The sequence below is a fragment of the Garra rufa genome, chromosome 15 (genome assembly GCF_049309525.1).
Source record: "Garra rufa chromosome 15, GarRuf1.0, whole genome shotgun sequence".
Lineage (NCBI taxonomy): Eukaryota > Metazoa > Chordata > Actinopteri > Cypriniformes > Cyprinidae > Garra > Garra rufa.
In genome coordinates, this window is record NC_133375.1 from 23,455,129 (window position 1) to 23,473,137 (window position 18,009).

The 18,009-nt window shown below is 36.8% G+C and overlaps 1 protein-coding gene across 1 annotated transcript in view; it reads left to right on the forward strand.

Moving 5' to 3' along the window:
- Positions 1-18,009, forward strand: part of sema3b (sema domain, immunoglobulin domain (Ig), short basic domain, secreted, (semaphorin) 3B) — a 52,437-nt gene that overhangs the window by 20,313 nt on the left and 14,115 nt on the right. Inside the window, exons 2-4 of the mRNA XM_073818519.1 lie at positions 14,528-14,815; positions 14,900-15,057; positions 17,119-17,181. Of these exons, the coding sequence (XP_073674620.1) occupies positions 14,698-14,815; positions 14,900-15,057; positions 17,119-17,181 (339 nt within the window). The 5' untranslated portion in view covers positions 14,528-14,697. The remainder of the gene's footprint in view (positions 1-14,527; positions 14,816-14,899; positions 15,058-17,118; positions 17,182-18,009) is intronic.

Here is an 18,009-nt window from a genome sequence, read left to right on the forward strand (position 1 = left end):
TATGGGTGAGAGGATTTAACTTCATGATGGTTTGACCCTGAGGGAGAGATAAACGGATAGAGAAAGACTAAGAGAATGAAAAAGAGAGTCTATGGATAATATTCAGTTTGAGAAGCATGTGGAATGTGTGCAGACCCTAATCACAGGTTCAGAGGGGAAGTTTTGTGAATGTCAGAGGAAAGAGTGTGAAGAAAGCAAAACCATGAGAAACAAAACTCTTAAACCAGGGCTGAGACCAGGAGCATGTAATTTCCACCTTCTGAATGCTGGTGTGCATTTACCCTAAATTAGCACATTTAACTGTCAGCTGGGTGAGTTATGACGTCCTCAGTCCCAAAACTTAAGCCAGTTGCAGTGGTTCACGCCTACTGGCCAATCAGATTTGAGTATTATGGTCGGAGCCGAGTAGGTGACACTGCAATGTCGCCCTGGTGATAATCACCCTCTTAGTTCTGGAATTTGTTTTATGTCATGTTGCCGTGTCGACCACGGTCATGGTGATTAGCTACGGCTCTTACAACTCAAGGAACACTGACCCAGAATCCCACACTGGCACACGGACGTCAGTCCATCTCAGCCCGACACACACATACACAGTGCCATCCTCGCATGTTTACTGTCCACAGACAGACAGCTAGCATTCTGATGGTCTTTCTATAAAATACACAGTTAATTTAGGCTCTTTTTTGTCCCAGGGGTTATTATTATTTTTAATTTATATATTTATTTATTTTTTAATTTTTGTATTTATTTATTTAACAGATTTTACCTATTCTATTTTTGTTATAAAATAATTACATTAATATGGGTGTTATCATCATTTATATTTTAAATGTGTTTTATCTGTACATTTTGTGACCTTGCCCTGGAGTCAAACTTCAAAACTCCTTAAAACCTTAAAGGTCCCATATTGTACACATTTCTGGAGGTTTATTTTAGTTGTTGATGTCCTTAAGAATATACAATTGCAGTATGAGTGCCAAAATCCATCTCAATATATTTTTACAGCTCCTTTTTAGGAGCTCTGTCAAGGTTGATTTTGGCCCATCTAATTAATATTCATGAGCCTCTCTTCTGATTGGCCTGTTGTTTTCTGAGTGACACACAGCCAGGCCAACCACAAGTAACTATGGTCATGCATGCTGAAGCCTAGCCCAGAGCCATGGAGAGCCTAGCCTGCTGATACTCAACAAGATATTTCAGAATGATCATTGTTTTTTCTTTTTCAAACACCGAATGCAGTAAGCTACATAACTGTTGCTTTAGTAAAGCCCCTTTCACAATGTGCGCTGATTCCAGAAAATTACGGGAACGAGCGCTGTGTGAACAAAAGCCAGAACCAAATGCCATAAAGGCAGTGTTGTTGTGATGATGCACGTTACCCTGCGACTCTTCACAACGAAAAAATAGATTTTACTCTCTCTCAAAAAATACGTGCAAAGTGGAATGAAGCAGCAGTCAGGGAGCTCCTCACTATCAGCGCAGAAGCACAGATTGTTCATCAGGTTAGTTTCAGTTTAGTGAAATGTACGCGTCACATTACATCTCACATCCAAATGTCACATGTCTTTATGGGTTGTGTGTAAAGCACGCACAGATTCCGGAAAACAACTGTGAATGAACCAAATTAAACAATTCCGGAACAAATCATGGGACACATTACCCGTGTATTTACCGGAATGGCTGTGTGAAAGAGGCTGAAGTTGACGTGCCTCTGGTCTCTTATATTCACGTTGTTCTGAAGCCTGTGCAATGATGTAGTTTCGACATCTATCGACTGAACAGGGTTTTCTCGACTTGTTTTCGTGTTGTTGTTGCTTATCAATGTTATGGACGTGATGTTGTCTGGGTTTGACAAAAGGAGGGTGGGACAGTGGTTGGTGCTGGGGTGGTGACTGAAGGCGGTGAGTGAGTAGATCGGACGTCACATCGTTACGGAAGTCACAGCGACTCGTGAAAATGAACAGCTACTTTAAGCAGGCTGTGTGCAGTTTACTGTGGATTGACTGTTTTGAAACTCATATGGTAGTTACATAGCCCCTAGACCTCAGTTATCATGAAAAAAGCCAGGAAATTTTGATTTTGACAATATGGGACCTTTAAAAAAAAATCTCAACAAACAGTGCAAAATTGCAATATTTAAAATGATTTATTATTATTTATTGTAAAAAATATTATATATAATTTTTTTGTGTAAAGTTATTGTATTTTTTTGCCAAGAAGGCAGTTTTAGCTTGAGATTTGAAGACATGAAAAATAAGAAAAATCACAGTAATTATCATTTAAAAAATATTTTTTCCAAAATAATATAAATAATATATTATAAAAGTATTATTATTATTTTTAATTTATATATATTTAATTTATTTATTTAACATATTTGAACTATTTTATTTTTGTTATATGAAAATTACATTAATATGGGCATTTATCATACTTTATATTTGCTATATTTCAAATGTGTTTTGTGTGAATTTTGTGACCTTGCCCAGGAGTCAAACTTTAAAACTTTTTAAAACCTTTAAAAAAATTAACAAGCAGTAAAAAATTGCCGTACTTTAAAAAATATTATTTTTTATTGTGAAAATAATGTATATGTTTGTAAAAGGTTTTTCTAAGGTGTCATTATACCCATGCAGACATTTTTGTCCCTGTATTTTATTTCATTTTGTGTTATGTTATGTTATGTTATGTTATATGTTATGTTATATGTTATGTTATATGTTATGTTATGTTATGTTATGTTATGTTATGTTATGTTATGTTATGTTATGTTATGTTATGTTATGTTATGTTAAAGTTAGTGTGCTATTTTTGCCAAGGAGTAAACATATTTAATCTTAAAATATGAAGATGTGTAAAATGAAAACATACAGAAAAATCACAGGAAATATCACTTGTAAACCAAATATTTTGAGTGTAATTTCCTAAATAATATAAAATGTATTATAAAAATATTATTTATTAATATTATTTTTTAATGCATAAATATTTTTGTTATAAGATATTATATTAACAATGCTTTTCAACATATTTATATTTTCAATATTTTCAATATATTTTATGTGTAAAATACGATGCACATGAGCCTTATAGAAAATCTCAACAAACAGTAAAAATTAGCTATATTAATTATTGTTTTTTGTGAAAATTATTTATATTCTGTGGTTGTCTCAGGTGTCACTTCAACCAGAACCATCATTTTTGTCCCGTTTTATTTTATTTTATTTTATTTTATTTTATTTTATTTTTTCATTTTCATTTTCATTTAATTTTATTTCATATTTATGCTATTTTTGCCAAGGAGGCCGTTTCAGCTTGAGATATGAAGACATGTTACATGACAAAATTAAAGAAAAATCAAAGTAATGATCATTTGTAAATCAAATATTTTATTGAGTGTTATTTCCTTGTGAAAATGTGACTGTGTTTTACAAGATTTTATTATGGTCCGGAGGAGCAAAAGTTCCTAAAATTACATCACTTTCTGCATTACATAATAGAAAAGTGCTTGCAGAATAAACAGCCCCTTAACAAGCAGTGAATCTGTAATGTGAAGTTGTAAGTGAGATGAATCAGCTGTTATTGACGTCAGCGGCTCATGCTGACGTAATACTTATTTGTTTAAGACGTGGGATGCTGCGGTGAGGGACAAGAGTTTACAATTTTCTGAACTTCATTGTGTGTGTGTGTGTGTGTGTGTGTATATGTGTGTCTGTGTCCGCTATTTAACATTTATTAGAGGAACACCCTTTGTTTACTGCCAAACGTATTGAAATGACATCTTCTTGTTTTACAGGGTACTTTCTGATGAAACCACAGTATAAGCTCACTTTTACACTACTGATCCAACACCAGAAACAACACATTAACAGTACATTGTCTGTATCCAAACATACCTATTCTAACACATCTGTAGTCTTTGAGTATGGTATCAGAGTACCTCTTGAACTCGAGGGGTTTAAAGTGTTTAATAAACTTTAAAGATTATACAGCAACACACACATCAAATACCCAGCGTTACCATGGTAATCAGAAAACCAGACTGGGGTTAAGGAGCACTATTATCTGGGACACAGTGAGAGAAAAAGAGAATGCCTCTTTTTTGTCCTTTAAGTCCTCAACCCTTCAGAAGTGTTTGCACAGAGCCCTGCAACCATGGAACTTTGCCAAACACGCACACACACACACACACACACACACACACAATTTTTTTATTGTGTGTGTGTGTGTGTGTTTGCCATTTGTATTATGGTATTATACAAAACATTACAATTATCATTTGAAGAGAGAATCTCTTTGTAATGTTTATAATATTTTCCACATTAAACTGATCATGCAGACCAAACTGTAAGTCGTAGTGACTTGAAGCTTGGAGGGATGGTAGTACTCACACCGCCGACAACGTCATCCAGGCTCGCCCTAGTCAGCCAGCATTTTTTGTGACACATACTTTTGTAAACTAGTCCTAGGTTTTTCACCTGATTGGAACCAAACCAGTGCAGGAAGATTCTTTGGAAAGTGAATATCAGTAATAATCAAAAAAACAGTTGAACTTTCAACTCAGCGTTGCAAAGGGGCACCAAAACTTTTGAAAACGAATAGTAAAATGCCTATAATTTCTGAATGGAATGAGATATCTCCAACCAAACTCAAAACACTTATGTAAGAGCTCAGTCTGAGGTCACAGGGAAAAATCGAGGAGCTTGGCCACTTGGTGGTGCAATAAGAGGGAAAAAAACATAAAAATGGCTGTAACTGTGCAACCATTGGTCCTGTCAACATGAAAATCGATATGCACAGTCTTGTTCCGAAGTGCTACAAGTATCTATTAGGACATTTGCGTATCTCAGAAACATGGCTGCCATTGGCCAACGAAGTTTGAGCACCTGTTAGACAAGGTTAAAGGGATAGTTCACCCAAAAATGAAAATGTATTATTTATCTGCTTACCCCCAGGGCATCCAAGATGTAGGTTACTTTGTTTCTTCAGTAGAACACAAACAAAGATTTTTAACTCAAGCCGTTGCAGTCTGTCAGTCATATACTGGCAGTCAATGGTATCCACGGCTTTGAGAGTCCAAAAACATAAATGTACAAAACCAAATGAATCCCTGTGGCTCGTGACAATACATTGAGGTCTTAAGACAAAAACAATCAGCCTGTGCAGGAAACTTAACAGTATTTATATCATTTTTTACCTCTGATCCACTGCAATGTCCAACTGTCCTGAGCATGTTCACAATAGCCGGTGCGTGAGCATAGTAGATGTATGCACAGAAGCGATCTGCCGCACGTATAAGTCACTCATTGTTCATACAGAGAGTTTGTGGGTACTCAAAATGATAATTACTTGTGCTTATCCTGATTGTCGCAACCAATTAAAAACTAAAAGATTACGTTTGCTTGCACAAACTCATCCAAGAGTGTCTTTTCAACAACTCCCAACTTTTGAGCCTGATTGACTGAAGTTACGGTTGCTTGCTCTTCGTCACGCTCTGACTGTTGTAAATGCACTCAGGACAGTTGGATATTGCGTTCGATCAGAGATAAAAAATTATATAAATACTGTTCAGTTTCTTGCACAGACCAATTGTTTGGTCTCTTAAGACCTCAATGTATCGTCATGAGCCACAGAGTTTAATTTGGTTTTGTCTGTGTATGTTTTTTTTTGACTCTCAAAGTCATGGGTCCAATCGACTGCCATTATATGACTGACAGACTACAACGGTTTGAGTTAAAATTTTCATTTGTGTTCTACTGAAGAAACAAACTCACCTACATCTTGGATGCCCTGGAGGTAAGCAGATAAACATCAAATGTTCATTTTTGGCTGAACTGTCCCTTTAATGGAGGCTGAACAGAACAAAACTCTGTTCGACTCACAGCCCCAAAGGTCTGTGAGAAATGTTAAAGAAATCGGCCACTGTGGGGCGATATCACATTTTCAAGGGAGTAAACAATTGTATGTCGCACATATACACAATATTCATATCTAAAACCCCTGCTGGCAATCAAATCGTTTGTTAAATGATTGAGAGGATGTAAAAAAAAAACTACTTTTGTGAAGTAGTCCTAGGAAAAGCCACTGCAGTACAATTCTCTGGATTCTCTAGGTCAACAATTATCAAAAGCATGTTGAAATTTACCTTTTGGGAAGCTATAACAGGGTTGTTTAGGAAAATGGCCTGTCTAAATGTACCCAAAATCCTGTAAAGCCTAAAGGAAAACTCAAAACTTCACAAAACTAGCTAAGAACATGCAACAGGTGATTTTAAACAACTGTGCAAAGTTTTAAGGGGATGTTACCACAGCTGGTGCTATAACTGTCTTTTTTTCCCTAAAAAAGGTGAATGGTTGCCAGAGTGTTGCTATGTAGGTACTTAAGTGTTCTGAATGGGTTAGTAGTGTGTTGCTTGCTATGCAAAGCCAAGGGCATTTCTAGGTGGTTGCTAGAGTGTTGTGGGTGTTTTTTATACAATTGCAAGAAAGTTCTTTTAGTTTCTTGAGTGTTCTGGGAGGCTGCCAGGGTGTTGCTATGCAGTTACTATAGTGTTTTCTTTTCTAGGTGGTTTCGAAGTGTAACACTTATAGTTACTGGTTTGTTCAAACCTAACTAATCCTAAGTGTGACCAATACTAACAGTAATGCTAGTAGTCTTACACAGGCTCAGCATGTCTTCTAGACAACTGGTACAATACATTCTACCATCTGAGCCCATTTCTCTCCTAAACTCTCTTTCTGTATCCAGCTTTCCTCTTTTTTCATCTAAAGTTCATTCTATCTATCATTCTGACAGTGTGCCTTGTGTGAGAGAGCTTTGTACTTGTGTGTATTATTCTAAATGGACTGAGGGCTTGTGGCTGACCTAGGAGATCCTTCAGTCACACACACACACACACACACACACACACACACACACACACACACACACACACACACACACACACACACATGCTGAAACTTGCCGTTTCACTTCTGACAGAACTAAGAGCCGGCAAATTCATTCTCTGGACTCCATTTGAAGGGATTTGTGTCTGTCTTTGTTATGTGTATACAAAGTTTTATCTCGGAGAGTGTAGTAGTTGATCTAAAGTAAGAGAGTTTGGAGCAGTTTTATGCTCACATCTTTGTGGCTGAGGGAGAGAGAGCCACAGAGAGAGACCGCAAAGGGGAGAGGAACTCATATTAGTGTGTCAGCATGCCCTTGTTGGACCTACAAAGCTTGAAACACAGAAGAAAAGTCAGCAAGGTGGGTTGTTTCTTTTCTGTACAAAGAATGACATTTCTCTTTTGTGTCTGCTAAAGAACAACAACTTTTGGTTACTTGCAGTTTTTAAAAGGGATAGTTCACCTGAAAACAAAAAAGTCTGTCATTGTCTGTCAAAACCATGTGGCTTTCCTTCTTTCTCAAAACCTAAAAGCTGAAATTAAGTAATGTGCTTGACAGTTTTTTGCCAAGCAGTTTGCAATATTGGAGCGCTTTAAGCTAAAAACTTAGAAGTACCATTGAAGTATCATGAAAGTAGTTCTATCATGACAAATCTCAGAAGCATGGTAATGGATATGATAATGTTAATGTATTCGGTCTTGGCGGAATAGATCTGCTACGATGCTGAATTGCCGCTGCTGTTGGTTATTGCTGCTGTTGCTGCTGCAAACATACGCTGATACGTTGCTGTGAGTATTTAAGATATGCTGCTGCACAAGTAGCATACAGTTCAGGTCAAAAGTTTACATAAACCTTGTAGATTGTGCAAAATATTTATTATTTTACCAAAATAAGAGGGATCATGCAAAATGCGTTATTTTTTATTTAGTACTGACCTGAATAAGATATTTCACATAAAAGACAATTACATATAGTCCACAAGAGAAATAATAGTTCAAAAAACTTTCAAAAGTTTACATACACTTGATTCTTAATACTGTGTTGTTACCTGAATGATCCACAGCATATTTGTTTCTTTGTTTAGTGATAGTTGCTCACAAATCCCTTGTTTGTCCTGAACAACTAAACTAACTGCTCTTCTTCAGAAAAATCTTTTTTTTTTTTTTTCAAAATCAATCACTATGATTTTGAGATCCATTTTTTCACACTGAGGACAACTGAGGGACTCATACTGTATGTAACTATTACAGTAGGTCCAAACACTCACTGATGCTTTAGTAGGAAACACATTAGGAGTCGGGGTGAAAACTTTTGAAGAGAATGACGATGTACATTTTTCTTATTTTGCCTAAATATAATATTTTTTTCCATTTAGTACTGCCCTTCAGAAGCTACAGAATATACTTGTTTCCCAGAAGACAAAATAAGTTAAATTTACCCTGATCTTTAAATTAAAAAAGTTTTCACCTTCAGGTCTCCCAAAGAATTTGTGGGACCTGAAGGACTTTTCTGAAGAACAGCAGCAGTTTCAGGACAAACAAGGGTCTCATAAACAACTATCACTGTGGATCATTCAAGTAGCAAACACAGTATTAAGATTCAAGCGTATGTAAACTTTTGAACAGGATCATTTTGATAAACTATTATTTTCTCCTGTGGACTATATGTAAACATCTTTAATGTGAAATATCTTATTCAGTTCAGTACTAAATAAAAAATAACATGCATTTTGTATGATCCCTCTTATTTTGGTAAAATAACTAACATTTTGCAGATTCTGCAAGGTGTATGTAAACTTTTAACCTCAACTGTATATGATAACCCATAGCAGATCTATAAAGGTGGAGCTGGGGAGGTGGAGGGTTTTAGAGTCTTCTGAAAGTGCATTGTAAAATGCTCTAGTGGATGCTAACCAGCCATTTAAATGTAAAGCAACAAGCTCATTGGCTGCGTATGCAACATGAACCAATCAGCTTGTGCCAAGTAGTTTAACCAACCTGATCTCATGACGAAAACGTCCCAGGACACAAAATAACATATTCGATGTGAAATGTCCATTGAGTGCCGCTAAAAGAGTGTTAGATTTTTTTTCCCCCGGAGCAGATGAACCTACATATGTGACCCTGGACCACAAAACCAGTCTTAAGTCGCTGGGGTATATTTGTAGCAATAGCCAAAAATACATTGAATGGGTCAAAATTATTGATTTTTCTTTTATGTCAAAAATCATTAGGAAATTAAGTAAAGACCATGTTACATTAAGATTTTTTGTAAAATTCCTACTGTAAACCTATCAAAATGTAATTTTTGATTAGTAATATGCATTGTTAAGAACTTAATTTGGACAACTTTAAAGGTGATTTTCTCAGTATTTTGATTTTTTTGCACCCTTAGATTCCAGATTTTCAAATAGATGTATCTCGGCCAAATATTGTCCTATCCTAACAAACTATACATCAATAGAAAGCTTATTTATATGATGTATATATGTCAGTTTTGTAAAATTTAACCTTATGACTGGTTTTGTGGTCCAGGGTCACATATGATACATTTTATGTGATGTTGGTTCAAAGCGAATGTGGTGTAAAAACGCAATCGCAAGCTTGCCATTTTAGCTTGTTTTTCAATCTCTCATCAGCTCTTTCATTGTGAGTTATGTTTTCCACGGGATTCGTACCCAAGGATTTCACATCCTTAGTCCAATTCCATGCTGGCTGAGCTGTCAGCAAGCTTGTTACATCTGGAAAGCGAAACATATGGAGCTGTAATCATAACTGTGTACAAAAACGATTACAAAAGCTCGCTGTTTTACCGCCTCTAGTGTTAATTTCTGTTGGAAACTGCAGTAATATGTACTTATTGGTATGTATTTCACTTCTTGCGAAAAAGTTCCCACAGGTCATCATGAAATCAGGTAAAGTTTAACTTTGTGAATATCATCAGTTTGCATTAACAACTCATCAGCCTGGGCCATCCAGAGTTTCATGACAGAACTTGGCATTTCATACAACTTGTGCACTTTATTCCAAGTCACCTGAGGCCATACAATAATTTAATAAGAAAACAGACCAGAATTCTTTTAAAGTCATGAATTCACTGGTAATCTAAACAAATCAGCCATTTAGACTGGTTTTGTAGAGAGAATCAACTAATTCAGTGAAGATCATGTAAATAAAGCCAAGATTTCAACTTTTCTCATGAACCCTCATGAGGTCGTACAGGTTTTGAACAGCACGAGGGTGAAATGTATTTTTTGTGTGAACTACCCCTTTATTTCCCCCTGCATGTGAGCAAAGGCCTTTCCTCACGCGTTTCAATCTTTCTTTTCTCTTTCGCTCCCTTACTGGAGGTTCTGACAGTTGGTCTCAGTCCAGAGGAGCCGCTCAGCAGAACAATCGACTCCTTTCTCCTCTTCTCTCTCACTCGTTCTCTCTCTTCAGGATCTCGTTCGCACCGAGCGTCATGAACCGAGAGGCTTATGACACAGTTACCTCCTTCTCTCGTCTTTCTTTCACCCTCTCATTCGGCTTGTTTTGTCTGGTGTTGTCATTGTGGCATTGAGGTCTTAAGGTTAATTATTGTTTGTTTATTTTGGACTCAGCAGCATTTAGTCTGGTTTTAAAGCCTGATTCCTGCGGAAGAGTCTTCCTCTGTACGTATGTGTGTGCAAACGTGTCCTGCTCCAGCCTTGGCTGTAATGATGATGTACGATTTGCTGCGTTGGCACAGCCTCTTTGCTTAAAGAGATGTGAAGGGCGCTGGGATGCACTTTTCTGCTCTACTCTAGTATAAATCTCCCAGGATGGGGGGTGTGAACCTTGCTGGATGTACTTGAATGCGTGTGTGTGTCTCTCTCACACACACATGGTCCTGCAGTAGCTCATATTAACTGTGTTTATAGTAAATTAGCACAGCTAATCAGTGTGACAGCGCTACAGACAGAGGGACTGTGTGTGTGTGCGTGTGTGTGGTGTGTTTTATTATGAGACTTCTGCTGTCTGCCAGTGTGAATAGTTCCATTATTCTCAGCAATAGAAACAAAAAGAGAGGAAGAAAGAACAAAGCACTTTTATATTTGGTTTAGGATGCTGCTATATTTGTTACTCTGCTTAAAATAAATACAAAAATCAACACGCTGGAGGATAGTCTAGTTATTGAGGATTCTGTACATTTTAGCAGTGCAGTAAAACTGTGTAAGTGTGTGTGGGGGTAAAATCTATATTCAGTGGAGTCAGTAGGTCTCCTCTCATCTTACTGGTGATGCTCACTAACACTTATTAAAATTCAACACTGCAGCAAATGGGTATGTAACATATTTGTGTGTGTGTGTGTGTGTGTGTTGCTAAAGGGCTTTTGGAGATGTAACAAATGTAAAAAAAAAAAAAAAATTAAATGTATCCCTTTGTGTTTTATCTTCCTCCTATAACACTTAGAATTCTCTTATTCTCTTACTCATTTTTTCCAACACACACATTGTTTTGTCATAATGGGACTTTCCTTGCTTTTGTTTTACTTAATATAAATGTAAGCCTAACACAAACCTTTCTGCATGTTTCCATTTTCATTTGACCTATTTTCAGGTAATTTTCATTGTGAGGACTGTTGTCTTGTCCCCACAATGTAGGACAAAAAATCACACACATTTACTTAAAGGAGTAGTTCACTTTCAGAACAAAAATTTACAGATAATGTACTCACCCCCTTGTCATCCAAGATGTTCATGTCTTTCTTTCTTCAGTCGTAAAGAAGTGATGTTTTTTGACGAAAACATTTCAGGATTTCTCTCCATATAATGGACTTCTATGGTGCCCCAGAGTCCGAATTGCAGCTTCAGATGGCTCTAAACGATCATAGCCGAGGAAAGAAGGGTCTTATCTAGCAAAACGATAAAAAAAAATAATAATAAATTATAGTCTTGTCTAGTGTGTACTCTGTGTAGAGATTGAAAAGTATATAAATTGTAAATGTTTTTAGAAAATAACTGATCGTTTTGCTAGATAAGGCCCTTCTTCCCCAGTTGGGATCATTTAGAGCCCTTTGAAGCTGCATTTAAACTGCATTTTGGAAGTTCAGACTTGGGGGCACCATAGAAGTCCATTATATGGAGAGAAATCCTGAAATGTATTCCTCAAAAAACATAATTTCTTTACGACTGAAGAAAGAAAGACATGAACATCTTGGATGACAAGGGGGTGAGTACATTATCTGTAAATTTTTGTTCTGAAAGTGAACTACTCCTTCAAATATTTAGATTTTTATTGTTTTAAAATAACCAATGTTTTGTCAGATTTTTTCCAATGTTCTGGGGACATTTTAGACCTCACCAGTGTTGCCAAGTTTGCGGTTTTCCCGCAGAATTGGGCTACTTTAACACTTGCTGCATTTCCATTGCCCTTCAAATTGCGCAAATTGAAATTGCAAGTTGATACACCTAACAAGAGAAATACACCTAATGGAAACTCATCAATTGCACACACAAAAAAATACGCTCGCAAGAGGGGCAATTCGAAAAAGGAGTATTTCACAGAACTGCAATGGAAATGGCTTTTTTTGCATTTACAGGTCACCTTGCGTACGTAAAAGTCACATGATCATTCTTTAATGTACTATTGTACATGCTTGTGTTTATACCAGACATACCGTGGCTAGTTTTAGTTTCAGAAGCAGCTCTCTGTGCTGCTTCTGTAAAGATATATGCCTATGTCTTCTAAGATTAAAATTAATGGCTAGTGTGGTGGCTGTGACATACAGTACATAAACCTACCAACATTCATTGCCATGACTTATCGCGAGAGAAAAAAAATTATGTTTTAGTCCCATAACAAATTAAATTGTTTTTGTTTTTTTTTGTTTTTTTACCAACATTTATAAAGCATTGCAAAAGTTTTGTGAACATCTGTAATGCACCTAGTGTTGCCGCGGGTCGTTTTTCATGACCGTGGGTTGAAGTGACCCCAAAAATTTGATTTTAAGTCAATGGAATGCAAATTTTACTAGGGGAAATTCACCAAAAAACTTGTATTTTTGAATGCAATTTTTACTGGGTGACTTCTCCGAAATGGAATTAGTTTACTAGTTTTGAGTACCAATTGGGCAGGTTTTGTTGTGGAAACCTGGCAACCCTGTAACTCACACGCTTGTGCAGTTGTAATCATAAGTTTCTGTATATTTTTAGTACTTCCCAGAATAAGCTATTGCACATAATAGGTTTACATGACACACAAAACAAAATGTGACAAGTAGCACTGGTATATTTGTAGCACTAGCCAAAAATACAATGGGTCTAAATAAAATCTTTGTACATTTTTCTTTTGTAAATGTATAAAAACTTGATTTGATTTTTGATTGGTAATATGCATTGCTATGAACTTCATTTGGACAACTTTAAAGGCAATTTTCTCAATATTTAGATTTTTTGCATTCTCAGATTCCTCACTTCAAATAGCTGTTGAAAAGTTGACCCTTATGACTGGTTTTGTGGTCCAGAATCACAAATAATGATTTAAACAAATGAAACTATAAAAAATGTAAATGCATACTGATATTGATTCTTAATCCTTGTTGTAAAATATCTTATTCAGGTTAGTACTAACATAAAACAAAATGTCATTTTTATGATTTCTCTCATTTTTTTGCAGAGTTGTAAAGTTATGATCATAACAGTATGCGCATAAATACAGCAACATCTGTCTTTTACTTGCACTTTAACATCAGAAAGACATGGAAAAAGAAACTGAAAGATGCTTGATTTCATTTTGGCAGAAGGAAAGGTTGGAGGGCTGAATAGAAAGATAACAGTATAAACTGACTATACAGATTCCTTTTAAAGTGTCTGACATACTGAACTCATGCACTCTCTCTTTCTCTCTCTCTCTCTCACACACACACACACACACACACACATACAGTCTTATACCCAAAATAAGAGATAAAGTGAGAATATTAAAAGTGTGTAAATACGTCAAAGTGTGTTTAGTTATCTGACTGTTTTGACTAAGAGGTTTCTGTTTTAGTTTATCTCAATGGAAGTCTGAATGATATATTTTAAAATGATACAGTATAGAGACTCCTCTACTGTTCTCTCCTCTAATTTATCATTTCTTTCCCCTCCAAATGCTGAATATGACCTAGCGCAGTAAGCAAGCGCAGTGAGCAAGCACACATACACACGGCAGCAATTAGATGTTGTTGGTCTGAAATGAGAGCTGGACAGTGTTCTGACCGAGTAGATCTTGGCTTTCACTCTGGGCATTCAGTGAACCTGGACCAGAACCATAAAAAGACCAAATGAAAGGCTCAACGAGACCGAATGCTTTGACATCCAGTTCTGTATGAGTGAGCGTATATATATATGTGTGTGTGTGTGTGTGTGTGTGTGTGTGTGTGTGTGTGTGTGTGTGTGTGTAATATGAGATCAGATTTCTCCCTTCTCATCTTAGACAGGACAGTAGCTTTAGACCATCTGCTACTGAAATAAAGCATGTGAGAGTGTGTGCAGCATATCTGAAATATCATGGCTATTATCGGAGTGGTGTGTTGTAGGAGTGAGTGAGCAAAGAGGTTAGCAAGGAGGGAATAGTGGCTATGAAAAGGAGATGAAAAGTCTAACACTTTATTTTGTTGTTCTGGTGTCCAGCTTTCTGTGTAGAGAGGAAACTCCACATCCACAGCATCACTGTAACGACAAGCAGGACGACTGAGAGGCGTCACAGCAACAGCTGCCACGACAACCAGCATCCCATTCAACCATCTGTGTGGCAGCTGTCTGGTTTATAACTGATAAGAAGTTCAGGTCCTTCTCAGAAGATGATGACTATGATGATGATGATGTGTAGCTCGCTGGTCCTTCTTGGGCTGTTTGGCATCAGTGTTACATCCAGCGGAAGCTCAACTTCCTCACCCCGGATGAAGCTGTCTTATAAAGGTGATGAAGCTGGCTTGTATGTCATGTACATATTTGTATCTACACTTCCGTTTTTAACTCTTTGTGTTTTCATGTTTTTTCAAGATCTCCAGCAGTTTAACGGCATTAAGCGGTTTGACTTAGAGCGTTCGTGTTCTTTCGGAGCTCTCCTGTTGGATGAAGAGAGGGGGCGGCTGTTTGTTGGAGCTCGCAACTTTCTGTTATCTCTCAGTCTCGACAACATCAGCAAACAGGAACAGAAGGTACAGCACACTGCTTTTTCCTTACTTCATTCATAATGTAAGTGTGAAAGGAAACATCTTCCCTTCTGAACTGTAGGTCTCTCATCAGCTAATTAAATTTTAAACCAAGGTGTAACCCTGTCAGTCATAACTCACTGATATACAGCATACAGCACCTGGGGGAAGATTCACAAAAATCTTCTCGAGAAGAAAAAGCAAGTTTTTGTAAGAATTTTCTTGAAGGAGTAGTTCACTTCCAGAACTAAAATCTTTAGTCGTAAAGAAATTATGTTTTTGAGGAAAACATTTCAGGAATTATCTCCATATAGTGGACTTATATGGTGCCTGTGAGTTCCAAAGAGAACTTCCAAAATGCAGTTTCAATGCAGCTTCAGCTGATCCCAGTCGAGGAATAAGGATCTTATCTAGTGAAACGATTGGTCATTTTCTAAAAATAAAAATGTATATACTTTTTAACCTCAAATGTTCCTCTTGTCTAGCTCTGCCAGGGTATGTTGAAAAACTCCCATCTTATTTTCTCCTCCAACGTCAACGTTGTCCTACATGGCTGTTTTACTTTTTTTTTGTAAAGAGCGTTTGACCTTCTTTGCACATTCACTTTGTGAACACTGGGTTGGTACTTCTGCAGCAATGTAGGACGATTTTTAAGTTGGAGAACAAAATGATATGGGAGTTTTTCGACATACCCTAACGATATTGAACCGGAATGCACAGAGTACATGCAGAGCTAGACAAGACAAGTATTTGAGGTTAAAATTTATATAGATTCTTATTTTTTTAAGAAACTAACCGATCGTTTCGCTAGGTAAGACCCTTATTCCTCGGCTGGGATCGTTTAGAGCTTTTCAGATGTTCACAAATAATTTAGGAATAAAACGACTGATTGCATATGAGGTACTACTCATTACAAACACCCTACAATATAATTATGTATATAATAACATAATTATAATCATCATCATATATAATTATATTTAAATTATATATTTTAGATACCAAAAGACTGTGGTTACATGAAATTCTTGGCTTCTCTGAATACTAAATATTCTTAGTTTTATTCTGAAGTTTGAAGGAGAAAAAATAGTAGTAATTTTACTCTTAAAGGGATAGTTCATCCAAAAATCAAAATTTTGTCATTAACTACTCACCCTCATGTCGTTCCAAACCCGTAAGACCTCCGTTAATCTTCAGAACACAAATTAAAATATTTTTGATGAATCTGGGAGCTTTCTGACCCTGCATAGACATCAACGCAACTGTCACGTTCAAGGCCCAGAAAGGTAGTAAGGACATCATTTAAATAGTTCACGTGACATCAGTGGTTCAACCTTAATTTTATAAAGCTACGAGAATACTTTTTATGCTCATAGAAAACAAAAATAACAACTTTATTCAACAGTCTTCGACGCACATTCACGAGAGTACCACAGCACATGCGTGTGATTTAGTAATTGAGGAATTAATGACAGAATTTTAATTTTTGGTTGGCTCATTTAACTCTGCTCTAGTATCTCTGTCATACATTTACTTTAATGAAGTAGTCCGGTCTTTATACCTGGTATTAACAAGTGAAGCGATTACACGATTGGATTTTTTATAGCCCATTTACACTTGTATTTTGTGCCACTCACACATGATTAGATTGTGTGTGCATCTCTACTAGAGATCCCGTGAGGAAGCTTTAGCATTTATTTTGTGTAAAATTAATCAGCCTTTAAAGCCATGCCAGATGATTTATGGTAGTCCAAGCCGACATGCCGATGACAGAATGATGGATTTTTATTTCTTTAGGAAGGAAAAAGCAAGAATGAAGAGTGAGAGTTGACGGTCACTGTGTGTACTAGCTCTAGACTCACGCAAGCACGCACAGGTGTGGTTAAAGGGAGGATATGTCCGGATGTGTGTGCATCTGTACATCACCCCTGGACATGTTTTAACTGTGTCTCTGATGGGGTTCAGCGAGAATGTCCCTCAAGCTACTGAACATGTCTAACCCTGCAAAGGTCCCTAACCTTTAGCCAAAACTCTTCCTCACCTCTGAACTCTCTCTCTGTCTTTCAGATCTACTGGCCAGCGCCTGTTGATTGGAGAGAAGAGTGCAACTGGGCTGGGAAAGACATCAATGTAAGTGTCTGCAATAATCAGATCTTGTGGTCACCAACACACCCGGTTTACACACTTATCCGAAGCATCTCTCCTATGAGCTGTTTACACAACAACACACATACTCAGGCAATTTGCTGCTATCAGAAACATCTCTTCTAAACGGCTCCAACATTAGAGCCAAAGAAATGTGTCTTGATCACAAATCCAGTATATTAGAATGACATGTGAAGGGTCATATAACAGTGAAAACTGAAGTAATGACTACTAAATATTCAGCTTTGCCATCACATGAATAAATTACATTTTTTTAATTGTTTAAAAACACTTATTTGAAATTGTAATAATATTTGATTTTACTGTGATCAAATTAATATAGCCTTAAGTGAGCATAAGAGACTTCTTTCAAAAACAACATAGAATTATCATGGTAATATGTCCAAAAACATGATAACACCATGGTACTTTTATGTAATGGGAGTTTATTGTTTTATAGCACGTCTTTAATACTTGTGTTTTGTAACATGTTGAACATGTTCGTGAAAAGGTCATAGTTCATGTTTTGGTGTTTATGTATTTTATCTGGTGTGTTAAGCGGATATGTGTGGGATGTTTTTGCACACTCTGTCTGAATGTTCTCTTTATTGTAAAGGGTGTGTAAGGTTGTGAAACGTCAAAATGTGTGTCTAGGGGTACATTCTGCGGTGGGTAACTGGGGTCAGCTGACAATGAGAACTGACACACACACACACACACACACACACACAGACTTTGTTCAGTGCGCTGACCTGTGAGTTGATCCTCATTACATGTAGGTGTGTACAGGACGACTGGGACAGGACCAGACCT